This window comes from Octopus bimaculoides, chromosome 3, assembly GCF_046866305.1.
Source record: "Octopus bimaculoides isolate indiv1 chromosome 3, ASM4686630v1, whole genome shotgun sequence".
Classification (NCBI taxonomy): domain Eukaryota; kingdom Metazoa; phylum Mollusca; class Cephalopoda; order Octopoda; family Octopodidae; genus Octopus; species Octopus bimaculoides.
The window spans coordinates 122,705,684-122,726,872 of record NC_142930.1 but is presented as its reverse complement, the minus strand read 5'-3'; the positions used below and the strand labels follow the sequence as shown (position 1 = coordinate 122,726,872).

Here is a 21,189-nt window from a genome sequence, read left to right as displayed (position 1 = left end):
GTCTTTCACCCATCAGATCGATAAAATATATATCAATTAAACATTGGGGTCGATTAAATCGACTTACAATCTCGTGCCAAAAATTGAAACCATTATTATTTTATTCTGTTATCTTTCCCACGCGGTCGACTTTGGATTTCATCCTTTCGAGGTCGATACAATAAGTACCAACTAAGCACTGGGATCGATGAAATCCACTTATCCACTCTCCAGAAATTTCTGGGCGTCTCTGAAAATGTGAAACAAATATTTTTTTTTAATTCTATATATAGAGAGGCCCTATTTGTGCTTGCACCCTTTCTTACTTCATATAGACCAAAGCGAAGAAAGGGCAAGAGATATTGTTCCAAGGTAAACGGGAAATTCTGGATCCACTGATTCTGGGAACATAAGAATCTTCCGTTACAATGTGACATCAAACAGTCCATATTACCATTGTTGAGATAGACAACCAAAATTTTAATAATTTACGCAATTACTGAGATAGGCAACCAAAATTTCAATAATTTACGCAATTAAAAATCTCCTAATGTAACATCGACATGGTTATAAATTTCATAATCTTTTAATTCTTTTAAGAACTATTTATATTCAATTTTAATATATTTTATACTGAGCACAGTATTTAAATAGACAAACACTTTCTTGTCAGCAAAGCTTCATATGCTGTAAGAGTTAATCTATAAAAGCGAAGATACTAAATATTTAATGTACTTCTTACTTTCAGTTGATCCATGTAGTAGTAATCCGTGTAAGAATGGAGGTAAATGTACAAACAAGGGAGATAAGTTCGAATGTGGATGTGTCCCAGGATACAGAGGAGAAGACTGTTCTATAGGTTGGTACTCACATTTCATAATAGGCAACCAAGCGTCGGGTTGTGTGTTAAAGTGGACTATTAATTTATTAATTGGCAAAACAGCCGATTTAAATAGCGTTCAATACAAATTACCTTTCGAAGCGCAAAACGCACCTACTCTAACATTAATACATTTTCTTTAGCTCTAATTTTCTTCAACGTTTCTTATACAGTAACAGGTCACACTATGTGTATATAATTGTGCTAATGAAACATCTCTGTGGACGTTTCTCAGACGACTATATCAATCTGATCTTATACATGTAATTTAGCCTACAAGAGGTAGAAAACAAGCGAAATTTCGTATTTGCATGAGACTGATGGAAAGAATAAATTACATCATAGAGATATGATATATTAATGTTCCCACATTAATTTTTCAGTTGATCCATGCAGTAGCAATCCATGTCAGAATGGAGGTAAATGTACAAACAAGGGAGATAAGTTCGAATGTGAATGTGTCCCAGGATACAGAGGAGACGATTGTTCTATAGGTTAGTAATATTGTTTGATTCTGTTCATATTCTACCGAAACCATCTTTGTCTTTCACCCGTCAAATCGATAAAATATATATCAATTAAACATTGGGGTCGATTAAATCGACTTACAATCTCGTGCCAAAAATCGAAACCATTATTATTTTATTCTGTTATCTTTCCCACGCGGTCGACTTTGGATTTCATCCTTTCGAGGTCGATACAATAAGTACCAACTAAGCACTGGGATCGATAAAATCCACTTATCCACTCTCCCGAAATTTCTGGGCTCCTCTGAAAATGTGAAACAAATATTTTTTTATTCTATATATAGAGAGGCCCTATTTGTGCTTGCACCCTTTCTTACTTCATATAGACCAAAGCGAAGAAAAGGCAAGAGATATTGTTCCAAGGTAAACGGGATATTCTGGATCCACTGATTCTGGGAACATAAGAATCTTCCGATACAATGTGACATCAAACAGTCCATATTGCCATTGCTGAGATAGACAACCAAAATTTTAATAATTTACGCAATTAGAAATCTCCTAATGTAACATCGACTATTTTTTAATGAAAATATTGATAAATTTCATAATCTTTTAATTCTTTTAAAAACTATTTGTATTCAACTTGAATGTATTTTATATTGAGTGCAGTATTTAAATAGACAAACAATTTGCTGTCAGTATAGCGTCATATGCTCACAGAGTTAATCTTTAAAAGCGAGGATACTAAATATTTAATGTACTTCTTACTTCCAGTTGATCCATGCAGTAGCAATCCGTGTAAGAATGGAGGTAAATGTACAAACAAGGGAGATAAGTTCGAATGTGAATGTGTCCCAGGATACAGAGGAGAAGACTGTTCTATAGGTTGGTACTCACATTTCATAATAAGCACACGCAAGCGTCGGGCTGTGTGTGAAAGTGCAGATCATATAAATTTAATTTTAGTCGTAAGTGATCACACCAAAAACGGACAGATATTTATACTCACTTAACATACACACAAGCTTAGTTCATCGTCATCTTCAACAACTTGGAAAGGTTCCTAAACTTGGAACATGGGTGCCTCATGAATTGTCTGAAAGATGACGATGAACAGTTGCATGGATTGAACTAAGTTTTATTGCCAATTCTTCAACTGATAATGCAGGAGTTTTTTCAAGTAATGCCTCAAGGAGCTTATCATCAAACTCAAGTGGACGTCCTATTCGATCTTCATCTTCAAGGCTGAAATCTCCACTTGTGAATTTTGCAAACCATCTTCTGCAAGTTCTTTCATTCAAGCATTCTTTCTCATAAGCTGAGTGTATGTTTCGAGTCGCTTCGGCTGCAGAGTTTCCTTTTTTGTACTCATAAAGCATCGTGTGCTTTAAATGCTCTATGGATACTTCCATGTTAGGAAGGGCTTTAATCAAAGAAATTTTAATTCTGTTATTCTGCAAAATAATATTTAATTAGTTTAAATGCAGACAAACGCATTAAAATAATTTTAAATTCCATTAGACATTCTAAAATACTATTACATTTCATTCAATTTTAGAAAAGGTAAAATCGGACAGAACTTATGAGATGACCTAATATGTATATATATATATATATATATAGCAATGTTAATTCTCTAAATGAAGTATTAACAGTAACTGTACGATAAAGTGTAGTATATTGCCACTTAAGTGTGGCTGACCCCTAGGGGTGGATGTTACTGTTGCTTTTAGCCCCAGGAGGACATCTCCTCCAGCTGGCTTATCGACACACAGTCGTGTGTCGATAAGCCAGCTGGAGGAGATGTCCTCCTGGGGCTAAAAGCAACAGTAACATCCACCCCTAGGGGTCAGCCACACTTAAGTGGCAATATACTACACTTTATATATATATATATATATATATATATATATATATATTTAAATGAAATATTCAAACACTGAGATTTGAAGTTAGATGTCACTACTGTTCATATCATCTGTGGATAAATTCAAAATTTGATGATATCACCAGTAGTAGCATTGGTGGAACGCAGTTATGATAGCTTTAAGGAGCTATGAAATATCGTAATGATGCTTAATGAGCATCTAGCTGCTAGAAATAAGAGCCAAGTCTTAAATAATCCACCGTAGCGCACCAATATAACAGAGAAAAACAGTATGCGAGGAAAACAGACCGAATTAAAACATTTAACAACACAAATAAAAATATTATGCAATTACGGATATCCACAAACCAGGTTTCTGATATATACATGTGTGTGTGTGTGTGTGTGTGTGTGTGTGTGTGTGTGTGTATGTGTGTGTGTGTGTGTGTGTGTGTGTGTGTATGTGAGTGTGTGTGTTTGTGTGTGTGTGTGTGTGTGTACAGAAAGAAAAAGATAAAGAGACCAATGGAAAAGTTAGAATTATATTTTATGGATAAAGTCTTACAGCTGTTTCAGGGAGAATCCAATGTATCCCTTCATCGGAGACGGTAATAGTAGAAGAATGGATTATTACATCTATAAGAGGAGATTTGTAGTAAGTGAGAGCGATGCGCAGAAAAAAGAACAAAGAAGTAAACAACGCACAGAGTACTCCGGATACGATATAATATATATCCACATTTGCTACTACAATTATATCCGGAAAATTCCCACAAGGATTCTTTACATGGATGTTTACTGCTGGAATGGAGCTACACTCCAAGTACTGTTTCTTCTTTGTTCTTTTTTCTGCGCATCGCTCTCACTTCTTACTACAAATCTCCTCTTATAGATGTAATAATCCTTATCTTCTACTATTACCGTCTCCGATGAAGGGATACATTCGATTTTCCCTGAAACAGCTGTAAGACTTTATCCATAAAATAAAATTCTAACTTTGCCATTGGTCTCTTTATCTTTTTCTTTCTTTATACATACACACGCTAATACACGATCTATGTTATATTCCCCACTCATGCTTATACAACGACAGGGGTAAAACTAGCCAGTATACAGCACTTGCTCGGTATTACCTGTATCTTTAGGGTTTGGTTGACTCCAATACCCTTCATAACCTTTATATGTGTATATATATATATATATATATATATATATATATATATATATATATATATAGGAGCACTCTGTGGGTTATGACGATGACCCAGCTGGTATGATCAACAGAACAGCCTGCTCGTGAAATTAACGTGCAAGTGACTGAGCACTACACGCACTTACTCTTCATTCATTATTCTATAGATTATTGTCAACGGCAACTATAATATTTGATATTTTGCTGGTTTACCTTTCAAGCGACGGAAGTAAGAAAAAAGCTAAAATTTGTTTAAACGTCAATTCGAAGTCTAAACTAATTTCAATAATTAAGTGAAATAAATTAGTTTTTCCTTTGTTTTAAGTGGAGGAACAGATGAGCTAAGTTATTATTTTCTTCTTTTAGTTGATCCATGCAATAGCAATCCATGTCAGAATGGAGGTAAATGTACAAACAAGGGAGATAAATTCGAATGTGAATGTGTCCCAGGATACAGAGGAGATGATTGTTCCATAGGTTAGTAATATTATTTGATTCTGTTCATATTCTACCGAGACCAACTTTGCCTTTCACCCATCAGATCGATAAAATATTGTTCCAAGGTAAACTGGAAATTCTGGATCCACTGATTCTGGGAACATAAGAATATTCCGTAACAATGTGACATCAAACAGTCCACATTGCCATTGCTAGGATAGACAACCAAAATTTCAATCATTTACGCAATTAGAAATCTATTAATGTAACATCGAATTTTTTTAAATGAAAATATTGATAAATTTCATAATCTCTTAATTCTTTTCAGAACTATTTCTATTCAACATGACTGTATTTTATACTGAGCACAGTATTTAAATAGACAAACAATTTGCTCTCAGCAAAGCTTCGTATGCTGAAAGAATTAATCTATAAAAGCGAAGATACTAAATATTTAATGTTCTTCTTACTTTCAGTTGATCCATGCAGTAGTAATCCGTGTAAGAATGGAGGTAAATGTACAAACAAAGGAGATAAGTTCGAATGTGAATGTGTCCCAGGATACAGAGGAGAAGACTGTTCTATAGGTTGGTACTCACATTTAATAATAGGAACGCAAGTGTCAGGTTGTGTGTGAAAGTGGACTATTAATTTATTTAAAAAAAACAGCGAATAACTCGGTCATTTTTACTGGTACGCGTACACAGAAACAATTGGCAAAACAGCCGATATAAATATTCGTTCCGCATAGCGTTCAATACAAATTACCTTTCGAAGCGTAAAACGTACTAACATTAATACATTTTCTCCAGCTCTAGTTTTCTTCAACGTTTCTAATACAGTAAGAGGTGACACTATATGTGTATATAAATGACCTAATGAAAGATCTTTGGGGACGTCTCTGAGACGACTGTATGAATCTGATCTTATACATGTAATTTAGCCCACTGGCGGTAGAAAATACGCGAAACCTGTATCAGTTTCGTATTTGCGTGAGACTGATGCAATGAATAAATTGATAAATAATTATTACATAATAGAGATACGATATATTAATGTTACCACATTAATTCCTTGAACTAAGTTATTATTTTCCTCTTTTAGTTGATCCATGCAGTAGCAATCCATGTCAGAATGGAGGTAAATGTACAAACAAGGGAGATAAGTTTGAATGTGAATGTGTCCCAGCATACAGAGGAGATGATTGTTCCATAGGTTAGTAATATTATTTAATTCTATTCAAATTCTGCCGAGACCATATTTGCCTTTCACCTATCAGATCGATAAAATATATATCAATTAAACACTGGGGTCGTTTAACTCGACTTGCTTTCTCCTGCCAAAATTTCAAACCATTATTATTTTATTCTGTTATAATTCCTATGCGGTCGACTTTGGCTTTCATCTTTTCGAGGTTGATACAATAAGTACCAACTAAGCACTGGGATCGATGTAATCCGCTTATCCACTCCCCCGAAATTTCTAGCATTGTGCGAAAATATGAAACCAATATTATTCAATTCTATGCATAGAGAAGCCATCTTTGTGCTTGCACCCTTTCTTACTTCATATAGAACAGAACGAAGAAATGGCAAGAGATATTGTTCCAAAGTTAACTAGAAATTCTGGATCCACTGATTCTGGGAACATAAGAAAATTCCGTTACAATGTGACATCACACAGTCCACATTGCCATTGCTGAGATAGACAACCAAAATTTCAATAATTTACGCAATTAGAAATCTCCTAATGTAACATCGACTATTTTTTAATGAAAATATTGATAAATTTCATAATCTTTTAATTCTTTTAAAAACTATTTGTATTCAACATGAATGTATTTTATATTGAGTGCAGTATTTAAATAGACAAACAATTTGCTGTCAGCATAGCGTCATATGCTCACAGAGTTAATCTTTAAAAGCGAGGATACTAAATATTTAATGTACTCTTTTCATTCTATTAAGAACTATTTGTATTCAACGTGAATATATTTTATACTGAGCGCAGTACTTAAAGAGTCATCCAATTTGCTGCCAGCAAAGCTTCATATGCTGAAACTGAAAGAGTTAATCCATAACAGCGATGATCCTAAATATTTAATGTACTTCTTACTTTCAGTTGATCCATGCAGTAGTAATCCGTGTAAGAATGGAGGTAAATGTACAAACAAGGGAGATAAGTTCGAATGTGAATGTGTCCCAGGATACAGAGGAGAAGACTGTTCTATAGGTTGGTACTCACATTTAATAATAAACACGCAAGCGACGGGCTGTGTGTCAAAGTGCAGATCTTATAAATTTAATTTTAGTCGTAAGTAATCACACCAACAACGGACAAATATATACTCACATTACATAACATACACACATCAAACACACATACATATGGATATAAGTATATATATATATATATAAGAAATAGAAGACAAAGAAAATTCTTTAACACATCTTTTATTATAAGATACGCTTTGCCAAACCATCTGGCGGTGTAATCGTCATCAATCTTGGATTTTCAATGGCCAAAAGTATTCCGTCTTTGGCTTGGATTCCGACAGTGTTTATAGCCAATTATTCGGGTTGAGTGCTTCTCTGGAAGTAACTCCACTTCATTCCCAAACTGACCCTAGCTATTTCCTCTCTCTATATTTGTATTAAGAAGAAAGAGTCAGTCAGAATTTTGGATAACTCTTTATAAGCTCTTTCACCCGTTCAATAAAACTCTTCAGATATACACGGCTTCAAACACTCTATACATACATCGATACATACATACATACATACATACATACATTCAGACATACATACATACATACATACATACATATAGATAGATAGATAGATAGATAGATAGATAGATAGATAGATAGATAGATACAGAAATATATAATTAATAGTGACAGAAGCACTATTGATAACAAAAGGTAATATTCATCTCCAGCTTAACGTGTACGCTGTGTTAGAACACAGAATACTGCGTTATTCATTTTGAGAGAATCTCTCAGAATAATTCATGTTGCATAGACTCATACCTCATGCTACGTCGTTAATTAGTTCCAGGTGACGCAACTTATGTCGAAATATCCATTATTTAAATGTATTGATATTGATAAATCTCATAATTTTTTAATTCTTTTACGAACTATTTGTATTCAACATGAATGTATTTTAAATTGAGCACAGTATTTAAATAAACAAACAATTTGCTGTCAGCAAAGCTTCATATGCTGCAAGAGTTAATCTATAAAAGCGGGGACACTAAATATTTAATGTACTTCTTACTTTCAGTTGATCCATGCAGTAGCAATCCATGTCAGAATGGAGGTAAATGTACAAACAAGGGAGATCAGTTCGAATGTGAATGTATCCCAGGATACAGAGGAGACGATTGTTCCATAGGTTAGTAATATTATTTGATTCTGTTCAAATTCTACCGAGACCAACTTGCCTTTCACCCAACAGATCGATAAAATATGTACCAATTGAGCATAGGGGTCGATGTAATCGACTTACTCCTACCTAAGAACATGCTTGTCTCGTGCCAAAATTTGAAACCATTATAATTTCATTTTGTTATAATTCTTACGCGGTCGGGTTTGGCTTTCATCCTTTCGAGTTCGATACAATAAGTACCAACTAAGCACTTGGATTGATGTAATCTGCTTATCCTAATGTAAATCTCCAAATGTGGCATCAACTATTTTTAAATGAAAATATTGATAAATTTCACAATATGCTATTCTTTTAAAGACTCTTTGTATTCAACGTAAATGTATTTTAAATTGAGCACAGTATTTAAATAGACAAGCAATTTGCTACCAGCAAAGCTTTATATGCTGAAAGAGTTAATCTATAAAAGCGAAGATACTAAATATTTAATGTACTACTTACTTTCAGTTGATCCATGCAGTAGTAATCCGTGTAAGAATGGAGGTAAATGTACAAACAAGGGAGATAAGTTCGAATGTGAATGTGTCCCAGGATACAGAGGAGAAGACTGTTCTATAGGTTGGTACACACATTTCATAATAGGCACGCAAGCGTCGGGTTGTGTGTGAAAGTGCAGATCTTATAAATTTAATTTTAGGCGTAAGTAATCTCACGAAAAACGGACATACATACATATATATATATATATATATATATATATATATATATATATATATATATATGTATGTATGTATGTATGTATGTATGTATGTATGTATGTATATATATGTATGTATATATATATATATATATGTGTATATATATATATATATGTATATATATATATATATATGTATGTATATATATATGTATGTATGTATATATATATATGTATATATATATATATGTATGTATATATATATGTATGTATGTATATATATATATATGTATGTATATATATATATATATATATGTATGTATATATATATATGTATATATATATATATGTATGTATATATATATATATATGTATGTATGTATATATATATATGTATGTATGTATATATATATATGTATGTATATATATGTATATATATATATATATGTATATATATATATATATATATATATATATATATATATATATATATATATATATATATATATATATATATATATATACAGGTGAATATGGTACTTAAGTTTAGGCACCAGAAATAAATATGGTATTATCCATACAATTTCGAAATAAGGTGATTAAAATCAAGATAAGCAACAAGGATATCCAAAGTTAATGCAGTACGATCGTTTCATGCGACTCCATTTAATTAAGCAATGTGAACACTACATCAATTATAAAATGCATTTTATACTTGACGCATTTTATACTTGATGAATAAACTGATAAATGATTATTAAATAATAGAGATACTATGTATTAATGTTCCCACATTAATTTTTCAGTTGATCCATGCAGTAGCAATCCATGTCAGAATGGAGGTAAATGTACAAACAAGGAAGATCAGTTCGAATGTGAATGTGTCCCAGGATATAGAGGAGACGATTGTTCCATAGGTTAGTAATATTATTTGATTCTGTTCAAATTCTACCGAGACCAACTTTGCCTTTCACCCATCAGATCGATAAAATATGTACCAATTGAACATTGGGGTCGATGTAATCGACTTCCTCCTACCCACGAACTTGCTTGTCTCGTGCCAAAATTTGAAAATATTATTATTTTATTTTGTTATAATTCTTACGCGGTCGGGTTTGGCTTTCATCCTTTCGAAGTCGATACAATAAGTACCAAATAATCACTGGGATCGGGAACGATGTAATCCGCCTATCCTAATGTAAATCTCCTAATGTAACATCGACTATTTTTAAATGAAAATATTAATAAATTTCATAATCTTTTAATTCTTCTAAGAAGTATTTGTATTCAACATGAATATATATTTTATTTTAAGCGTGGTATTTAAATAGACAAACAATTTGCTCTCAGCATAGCGTCATATGCTCAAAGAGTTAATCTTTAAAAGCGAGGATACTAAATTTTTAATGTTCTTCTTACTTTCAGTTGATCCCTGCAGTAGCAATCCGTGTAAAAATGGAGGTAAATGTACAAACAAGGGAGATAAGTTCGAATGTGAATGTGTCCCAGGATACAGAGGAGAAGACTGTTCTATAGGTTGGTACTCACATTTAATAATAGGCACGGAAGCGTCGGGCTGTGTGTGAAAGTGCAGATCTTATATAATTAATCAACGGACAGATACTTATACTCACATAACATACACACATAACATACACACATACACACACATACATATGGGCTTGTTTGTTGTACCTTGTTTATCATTTTGTCCATGTTCTTTTGCCACGTCATGTACCCAGTTATGTATCTATATGTACATGTAGATGAAGGTATGTACATACATGTACATAGATATGCATATACTCATATATTGTTTGTATCACGACAGAACGCACGCGTTAACCTTTATACAGTAGGTTTTAACTATTTTTCTAACGCGACTCTCTCTATCCCCATATCTATCTACCCCTCTCATTCTTCCCTCTACTGTTCTTCGCCTCTACCTGTCACTATTATCTCTCTCTCTCTCTCTCTCTCTATCTCTTGTTACTCGTCCTTCGCCTCTCACCGCTACTACTACTATCTCTCTCTCTCTCTATCTATCTCTCTCTCTCTCTCTCTCTCTCTCTCTCTCTCTACCTCTCGTTGCTCACTTTTATTCTACTTCCTCCCCTTCTTTTCCCTCTGCTACTCTTTCTTTTTACACAGCCTTGGTCACATGTGTCCGGCTGCTATTTCTTTTCGTTCTTGGACTCCCCAAGCTGGCACGTACTTCTTTGCCCCTCCTGTTCGTGCTTCACAGCGTTCAATACATACACACCTCACGTCTGGCTGAACAGCCCTTTTGCTTGTTTGTTTATCCACTGTTTCGTTTTCCTGTCTTGTTTTCCGTCCGCCACTACCCTCCACGAAAATAATTTAATTTGCGTTCGTGGAAAGAACCATTTCAACGATGCGTACTGCCTTAATTCTTCGAAACGCCGGTGTTTTAATGGTGGCAGCTGATGAAGGAGATGTTTCTATGTGGCTTGCTTGTTTGTTGTACCTTGTTTATCATTTTGTCTATGTTCTTTTGCCACGTCATATACCCAGTTATGTATCTATATGTACATGTAGATGAAGGTATGTACATACATGTACATATATATGCATGACTCCATTCTGACATGGATTGCCACTGCATGGCTCAACAGAACCCCACCCCGCCAAAAAGATTGGAAAATTTGTCCCGTTAATACATCGAAACCTCTGTTCAGCGTGCAATATTTGGATGTATACACAAACACTGAACCCGAATACTGGGCCATCAACATTGCTGGATTCCAATATATATATATATATATATATATATATATATATATATATATATATATATATATATATATATATATAGCATAAATTAAAAACAGAACACAAAGTATATTGCGGTACACGTGTTTCAAGCTTTATAAACAATGTGTTATTACATCAGCATAGATATATTATTGATATAAAAGATGGTGTAAAGCTCTCCTCAGCCGCAAACATTGTTAGTCCAAAGATTACATCACAAAAGGAAAAGTACACATAGTATTACCCATTATAAGAGGTTTACAACATCCCTTTGAAAAGGTATGATTGTATACAGGTTGACTGGATTTCAAAAATCTGCCCATACTGTACCACTATTCAGCATAGAGTGAATGTTAAATAGATTGGATTGAGTTTATATTTAACTAGCGTGTATAAGGTAGAAAGAAAAGAGTAATCCGGATAAAGTTAACCCCTTTTTGACCATGAGTTAGAGTTAACACCCTTTTTTTACACCGCCTGTGAAAAGTCTAGGCAGAATAATATATATATATATATATATATATATATATATATATATACACACAAACATGTATATAGGAGCACCCAGTGGGTTACGACAACGAGGATCCCAGCTGATATGTTCAACGGGACAGCTTGCTAGTGAAATTAACGTGCAAGTGGCTGAGCACTCCACGGACTTACTCATCACTCAATGTTGTATAGACTATTGTCAACAGCAACTACAATGTTTTGATATTTTGCTGGTTTACATTTCAAGCGTCGGAAGTCATAAAAAAGCTAAACTTTGTTTAGACTTGAATTCGAAGTCTAAATTAATTTGAATAATTAAGTGAAATAATTGAGTTTTTCCTTTGTTTTAAATAGAGGAACAGATGAGCCAAGTTATTATTTTCCTCTTGTAGTTGATCCATGCAGTAGCAATCCATGTCAAAATGGAGGTAAATGTACAAACAAGGAAGATAAGTTCGAATGTGAATGTGTCCCAGGATACAGAGGAGATGATTGTTCTATAGGTTAGTAAAATTATTTGATTCTGTTCATATTCTACCGAGACTAACTTTGCCTTTCTTCCATCAGATCGATAAAATATGTACAAATTGAACACTAGGGTCGATGTAATCGACTTACTCCTATTCACGAACGTGCTTGTCATTATTATTTTATTCTGTTATAATTCCTACGCGGTCAACTTTGGATTTCTTCCTTTCGAGGTCGATATGATAAGTACCAGCTGAGAACTGGGATCGATGTAATCTTCTTATCCACTCCTCCGAAATTTCTAGCATTGTACGAAAATGTGAAACCAATATTATTTAATTCTCTCCATAGAGAAGCCATCTTTGTGCTTGCAACCTTTCTTACTTCATATGGAACAGAACGAAGAAATGGCAAGAGATATTGTTCCAAAGTTAACTAGAAATTCTGGATCCACTGATTCTGGGAACATAAGAATACTCCGTTACAATGTGACATCACAGTCCACATTGCCATTACTGAGATAGACAACCAAAATTTCAATAATTTACGGAATTAAAAATTTCCTAATGTAACATCGACATGGTTATAAATTGTATAATCTTTTAATTCTTTTAAGAACTATTTATATTCAACATTAATATATTTTATACTGAGCACAGTATTTAAATAGACAAACAATTTGCTATCAGCAATGCGTCATATGCTGAAAGAGTTAATCTATAAAAGCGAGGATACTAAATATTTAATGTACTTCTTACTTTCAGTTGATCCATGCAGTAGTAATCCGTGTAAGAATGGAGGTAAATGTACAAACAAGGGAGATAAGTTTGAATGTGAATGTATCCCAGGATACAGAGGAGAAGACTGTTCTATAGGTTGGTACTCACATTTAATAATAGGCACGGAAGCGTCGGGTTGTGTGTGAAAGTGCAGATCATATAAATTTAATTTTAGTCGTAAGTAATCACGCAAAAAACGGACAGATATTTATACTCATACACACAAACATATGGATGGATATATATATATATATATATATATATATATATATATATATATATATATATATATATATATATATATACATATATATATATATATATATATATATAAGGAAAAGAAGACAAAGAAAATTCTTTAACACATCTTTTAGTAGAAGATACGTTGAGCCAAACCATCTGACGGTATAATTGACGTGAAACTTGGATTTTTTACGTTAGAAGCATTCCGTCTTTAACTTGGAGTCCGACAATGTTGATATCCCAGTATTTAGGTTGAATGCTTCTCTTGAATAACCCCACTTCACACCCAAACTGACCCTAGTCATTTGCTCTCTCTATATGTATATTAAGAAGGAGTCAGAATTTTGGATAATTCTTTATTAGCGCTTTCTTCCGTTCAATAGAACTCTTCAGATATACACCCCTTCAAATACTCTATACATACATCGATGCATACATACATACATACAGACAGACAGACAGACACACTGATAGATAGATAGATAGATAGATAGATAGATAGATAGATAGATAGATAGATAGATAGATAGATAGATAGATAATTAATAGTTACAGAAGCACTATTGATAACAAAAGGTAATAATGATCTCCAACTGAACTTGGACGCTGTTCTAGAATACAGAATACTGAGTTATTAACCTTGAGAGAGTCTCTCATAAGGATTCATGTTGCATACACAATCATACTTCACGCTACGTCGTTAATAGGTTCCAGCAGATACAACTTAAGTCGAAATAACCATTATTTAAATCAATATACATGTAATAATTAAAATCTAGGCTAGCTTAGGTTGTTTTTATGTTAGCCTATGAATTCGGTAAATAGTTAGGCAAGCCTAGGCTGCTTTTCTATTAGATAATAAATAATTTCAAATACTATACTGTTGCCTACCTGATGGCTGATGTCGGTGTTACTCGTTGAGGCTGCTGTAGTAGAAGACACTTGCCCAAGGTGTCACACAGTGGGAATGAACCCGGAACCATGTGGTTGGTAAGCAAGATACTTACCACACAGCCACTCATGTAAAATCAAAAAAAAGATAGAGTGAGGTTTTCTTTACGGGATTGGTCACAGAATTTATTCTAATACTATGTCTCTCCTAAGTACCAAGGCTAGGAAATTCTATGTCTACATTGTGATACACGTTATTGTGTATGAGTATATAACTGTAACTTTGTATATATATACATATATATATATATATATTTGAGTATGTGTGCTCTATAAATGAACAGTTGATCGTCGTGGCACTCCGTCGGTTGCGACGACGTGGGTTCCAGTTGATTCGATCAATGGACTCGCCACCACCCCCTGCCGGAGCTTCGTGAAGCTTTAGGTGTTTTCGCTCAATAAACACTCGCAACACCCGGTCTGGGAATCGAAACCGCGAGTCCGCTGCCCTAACCACTGGGCCATTGCGCCTCCACGTATAGATGATAAATAGATTAAAAAAACGAGAGACAGAGAGATATGATAGATTAAGGTATTTAAACAATTCACTAAAAGCAAATAATTTACGTATTTTATAAAATAATCGTAATCTTTAACTTTTCTATGTTTCACTCACAACGTCCAAGCTGGAGCATTTGCTTGAGGGTTTTAATCGAACAAATCGTCCACAGTATTTCATTTTTCTAAGCCTGGTATTTATTCTATCGGTATATTTTTGCCAAATGGATAAGTTACTGGAATAGAAACAAACCAGCACCGGTTATCTGACGGTGGTGGTGCACAAGCACAAATTTGGACACACATAGACATATGCATACATACACACACACTCACACAAAAACAAACTCTCTCTTTCTCTTTCTCATACACACAAACACACACACACACACACACACACACACACACACACACACACACACGCATATATATGTATTCGGCTAAGGCCCACAAAATCTATTGAGAGCTTCGGTCCGTCCGTGACTGCATTAGAAGAAATTTACCCTATTTGCCTCGCAATGGGATCGAAACCGGAACCATATGGTTGAGGAGCAAACTCTTACTACCTAACCGCCCCTGCAATTATGGATAAATACATCAGCATTTTTATTCTTTTAGTTGATCCATGCAGCAGCAATCCGTGTAAGAATGGAGGTAAATGTACAAACAAGGGAGATAGGTTTGAATGTGAATGTGTTCCAGGATACAGAGGAGATGACTGTGCAATAGGTGGGTAATAATCTTTTGACTTGATCATATACATATATTGTATATTGAGTAAAAGGAGGCAGTCAGAACTTCGTATAATTCTTTATTAGTGCTTTCGTTTGTTTTTCGAACTCGTCAGTAAAAAGTCAAAATCAAAGCGGTAAAAACAAAACGTTTTGTTGTTCGATTATATGAATCGGATGCGTTTTGCTTTGTTTAGAATATGAGAATATTGTTTTGGCTTTTTGGAAAAAAAGGGGAAAGAAAGAAAGAAAATCAAATAAGGGGGATAGATAAAGAGAGAGGTTTCAGGACAATTAAGAAAGAGCAGAAAAAATAATAAAGTATGGGAAAGGATAAAGAGATCAAGGTAGAGAGAGAGAGGTTTTTTCAATTCGGTGTGGTCAATCCATTGAAATTTCATTACAAAGCATTTTTCTTGCTTCCTTTTTTCTTTCCATTGTATACCTAGCAACATATTTGCAAATAAGCACATCTCCCCACAAGGGCCAGTGACCTTTCAAAGATGTCAATTTTGGGAAGTGGAATGGAAGAAATAAGAAAAGGGGGAGAAGATGCGATCATCACGGAAAAATATAAAAAGAGTTCAAATTTCAATATCCTATGACGATGTATATTCCTATTCACTTGTTTAGTCGTCCCATATTCTGTGTAATTCTATGTTTTGCATAAGACAAACATTAAGTATTAGTACAATATTCATAAATTAGAAAAATAAAGTCAGAATACAAAAAATTATTTAGTACTACTTTTAATTCAGTTTATATTCTATGTACATTTAATCAAACATCATAAATGAGTTTCGTATGCATATTGTATATTTAGCTGGAAGATACTCTCTAGGGTATAAATTATATAATATCGCATTGAGTATCGTTCATCCTTTTGCAAGAATTATTTTTCCTTTTTTCTTGCTTGCTTGGATAAGAGAATTCAAAAGTGATCATATATATATATATATATAATTTTATTTAAAAGAGTTCCAACTCTGTCTGTTTTTTTTTTTTGTTTTTTTTTTATATTCTTGTAAAATTTATGTGGGATATAGAATATGGAATATATAATATATAATATAAAAAAAGATGGATGGTACAATGAAATGAAGTATTGAATGTCTTATTGAATATATGGAATATGTCTTATTGAATATATGAAATACTGAGTGTTCAATATAAAGGATTAAATATATAAATATATAAAGGCGAATACGTATTTTTTATACCTTGTGGTATTTCATCATGGCCGGTATGACAGACTGTACAGTCTGTTACAGTCTGTCATACCGGCCATGATGAAATACCACAAGGTATAGAAAATACGTATTCGCCTTTATATATTTATATATTTAATCCTTTATATTGAACACTCAGTATTTCATATATTCAATAAGACATATTCCATATATTCAATAAGACATTCAATACTTCATTTCATTGTACCATCCATCTTTTTTTATATTATATATTATATATTCCATATTCTATATCCCACATAAATTTTACAAGAATATAAATAAAAAACAAAAAAAAAACAGACAGAGTTGGAACTCTTTTAAATAAAATTATATATATATAATATTAGGGAAAGTCAAAATCCGAATGAAGGTAAATGTGCAAACAAGGGAGATAAGTTCGAATGGGAATGTGTTCCAGGATACAGAGGAGATGACTGTGCAATAGGTGGGTAACAAAAGATATAAAATAAGGTATAAAATGCTTCAGTTATAAAATAAGTGAATACATATAATTATATTTATCTTTCAGTTGATCCTTGCAATAGCAATCCATGTCAGAACGAAGGTAAATGTACAAACAAGGGCGATAAGTTCGATTGCGAATGTGTCCCGGGGTTCAGAGGAGAAGACTGTTCTATAGGTTGGTATTGATGTTTTATGTATGCATATATCCCTCTGATAGTGTACGCATGTATTTTTACTTTTATGCGAATTAATAGAATATCAAATAAACACATGAAAAGCTGCGTTAAAGATCTAGGAATACGTCATATGCAGTAAGCATTCTTCAGGCATTATTATCAAAATAAGACAGGAATAAAAATTTAACATATTTTATATTGAAGTTCGGAGTAGTGGAGCTAGCAAACAAGCAATATCTTTCAGTATTGTTGATTCCAAATGACAACTTAAGCATATTTTTTTACTTATAAAAGCCATTTAATTTTTAATATAAATACAGTTGATCCATGCAGCAGCAATCCATGTAAGAACGGAGCTAATTGTACTAACATGGGAAATAAATTCGAATGTACATGTGTCCCAGGATACAGAGGAGAAGACTGTTCTATAGGTTGGTACATTTTTTTTTTTCGTACGGTCGTGTATAATCGATTTATTGCCCAATTTGTGTGCGCAAGCGTAGCTTTTTTTTATATTTTATATATAAATATGTAGAAAGATAAGAACGATAGGAATATTATATAAGAAAGATATGTATTTATAATGTGAGAGGACTTGATGGAATATATATTGAAAACTGCTAATGAATTGTTTCGTGTTGAAGAAAACTGAATGTATATTGTCTGAGAAACAGTCCAAAATCTATGAAGCAGTCTATATTAAAAGACTCATCCTGCTTTTCCTAGCACATGAAGAGCAGAGAAGGAATCTGTTTACATTCTGATTTCTCTCACGAACATGATTTCTAATGTTAGTTTCAAATTTTGGCACAAGGCCAGCAATTTCAGGGTCGGGAGTAAGTCGATTATATTTTCCCCAGTACTCGACTGGTACTTATTTTATCGACCCCAAGAGAATGAAAGGCAACAGCCTTTCTAATATTAAAATATATTTTAATCTTCCTAATTCATGCTATATCGTGCAAAAAAAATTACTGTTTAATTAATGGCATGTAACTTAAGCTGCCCAAATTTGATAGCTTATCTTTTTGTCTGTCCTTTGTATCGTATGTTACTCACAGGAAATATTTCCCTAGTGTCCATTCCCAATTTTTTCAGCCACCAGAGTTATTTCAGAAAGTTTCATAGTCAGAACGTATGAAACAAGTGCTAACTAAATGTCTAAAAATAAACAGGGACATTTAGGACAAACATTATGAAAATGCTTTGAAAATGCAAATAGCTCGTTAGTGACTGCACATATATCAGCTGAATATTAGTATATACTATAGGCTAACTCGGGAAGGAAGTTGAGTAGTTCTTTGGAAACCAGTAAAACTTGATCGACCTCAAAGAGATGAAAGAAAAAGCTGATCTTGGCAGGAATCAAAATGAAATCTTGGAAGAAGTTTCGTAAAACATTGTATCCGATGCTCTAACGATTCTGCCAGCTAAGATGTTAGTCTGAAGATCTGTTTTAATTAAGTTATTTGATTTATTAAAACGGACGGGTAGAGGTATTAATGTAAATATTTTCACCTTTCAGTTGATCCTTGCAGTAGCGATCCGTGTCAGAATGGTGCTACATGTACAAACAATGGAAATAAGTTCGAATGCCAATGTCCCCCAGAATACAAAGGAAATGACTGTTCTATCGGTTAGTAACCAGATTTATATGTCTGCGGGTGTGTGCACATGCGTATATTTTCGACTATATATTACATATAGCGGCGTACTGAGTTCAAATCCTGCCAATGCTAAATTGAGAAGTGGAGGTGCTTGTCTCCCCCTTGTAAACATAAGGACACAGGAAATGTGTAAAGGCCGACAGTAAGCGGTGCAGCTTCCTATGTCTAACCAACAGTAGTATTATTCCCTTCAGGGGACTGTCACATTAAGTTGACAGCATACAACTACTTAACTGTTTGTAATTGTTTATAATTTTCACCTTTAAAGATATTTTAATATGCTGGCCACTTTGATGGAATTTTTTGGGGAAAATATTTATCCTATATTAGAAGTATATATATGTACATGCACACGCTGATACCCAGAGCCATATATATGTCCTTGTGTGTACGAGGTCCCGAGTTCAATCTCGTATTTACAGCAAATCTTTTACTCTAAGATCTTCCCGATGAATTAAACTGGGTTAGACAGCAAGCGGAAACTCGGTGGATGTATTGTATTTCTAATTAAATTTTCCTCCCTCCTCATCCACTGCGTTTCACTGATTTTGCTGAAGAATTACTTTTGAGGTAAATAAATCTGTAGAATGACGTGGAATACGATATCTTCATGATGATGCTGTTCTGCGCTTCTGACAACCAAATTCTCATCGTGTAAATCGACAGAGATTCAAGTGTTTACATCGTGTATACACTTGCATGTATTCATGTGTGTCTGTGTATTTGTGTTTGTGTGTATTTGTGTGCAATGCCTATATAAATATGCGTGAACAAGTTTGTATATGCATCGATCTATGTATACGTGTGCACACGTATTTATGGCTAAATGTACATTCAAGTAGTAAGCAGGGTTTCTGTCCAATAGATAACGCTTCTATTCTGTTAAGTGGTGATAAATAGATTAACTTCCAAACTATTTTAATCGTTATTCCTTGCAACCGAACGATGATTACTTACTGCTGAACTACGGTGTTGTGTGTGTGTGTGTGTGTGTGTGTGTGTGTGTGATGAAGGTGCATGGCTTAGTGGTTAGGGTATTTGGCTCACGATTGCAAGGTCGTGAGTTCAATTCCCGGCGTCGCGTTGTGTCCTTGAGCAAGGCACTTTATTCAACGTTGCTCCACTCCACTCAACTGACAAAAATGTGCTGTACCTGTAATTCAAAGAGCCAGCCTTGTCACACTCTGTTTGTCACTCTGAATCTCTCCGACAACAACGCTAAGGGTATGCGTGTCTGTGGTATGCTCAGTCACTTAGATGTTAATTTCACGAGCAGGCTGTTCCGTTGATCAGATCGGCTGGAAACCTCATCTTTGTAGCCAACGAAGTACCAGTGTGTGTGTGTGTGTACTCAATGTGTATATTTTTTATATTTTCTCATGTACATATTTCCTTATTTCAGAGCGGCCTCCATGCATTTGTAGCACGTCAGGTGATTCAAACTACAAGACATTTGACGGTCAAATGATACATTTTATTGGTACTTGCTCATACACAATGTCGGCAAGTAAACCGGGTTACAATTCGACAACATTTGCAGTTGAAGTTCAAAGCATAAAGAAAGACAGCAAAGGACTCTTTAACCGTATCGTAGATGTGAAACTACCAACAAATGCAATCCGTATTTTACCATTCAGTGGAATTTTGGTACGCCATGTTGTCTTCTTGTAAATTATTGTCTTTCTATCATTGTAATATTGCTGTTTATCTGTATGGATGTAGTGACTATAATTAGTTTCTAAATCGTTCTTGAGGATTACACAAAACATTTTATGCAAATTATTTTTCATGTTTCTCAACTTA

At 33.9% G+C, this 21,189-nt stretch overlaps 1 protein-coding gene and 1 long non-coding RNA gene across 48 annotated transcripts in view; one reads left to right on the top strand and one right to left on the bottom strand.

The window, feature by feature from the left end:
- The window catches only part of LOC149136673 (uncharacterized), a 367,529-nt gene that overhangs the window by 305,454 nt on the left and 40,886 nt on the right, over positions 1–21,189 (bottom strand). The window lies entirely within an intron of this gene.
- LOC106872296 (uncharacterized) overlaps positions 1–21,189 on the top strand; it is a 58,790-nt gene that overhangs the window by 18,802 nt on the left and 18,799 nt on the right. For 16 of the 47 annotated variants that reach the window (XM_089349561.1, XM_089349562.1, XM_089349584.1 and 13 more), the window contains 18 exons: positions 728–838; positions 1,243–1,353; positions 2,101–2,211; positions 4,752–4,862; positions 5,300–5,410; positions 5,928–6,038; positions 6,945–7,055; positions 8,111–8,221; positions 8,720–8,830; positions 9,716–9,826; positions 10,335–10,445; positions 12,569–12,679; positions 13,409–13,519; positions 15,734–15,844; positions 17,608–17,718; positions 18,040–18,150; positions 19,245–19,355; positions 20,789–21,033. In XM_089349561.1, the coding sequence (XP_089205687.1) occupies positions 728–838; positions 1,243–1,353; positions 2,101–2,211; positions 4,752–4,862; positions 5,300–5,410; positions 5,928–6,038; positions 6,945–7,055; positions 8,111–8,221; positions 8,720–8,830; positions 9,716–9,826; positions 10,335–10,445; positions 12,569–12,679; positions 13,409–13,519; positions 15,734–15,844; positions 17,608–17,718; positions 18,040–18,150; positions 19,245–19,355; positions 20,789–21,033 (2,132 nt within the window). The remainder of the gene's footprint in view (positions 1–727; positions 839–1,242; positions 1,354–2,100; positions 2,212–4,751; positions 4,863–5,299; positions 5,411–5,927; positions 6,039–6,944; positions 7,056–8,110; positions 8,222–8,719; positions 8,831–9,715; positions 9,827–10,334; positions 10,446–12,568; positions 12,680–13,408; positions 13,520–15,733; positions 15,845–17,607; positions 17,719–18,039; positions 18,151–19,244; positions 19,356–20,788; positions 21,034–21,189) is intronic. The other 31 variants (XM_089349559.1, XM_089349600.1, XM_089349589.1 and 28 more) reach the window with 20 other exon arrangements.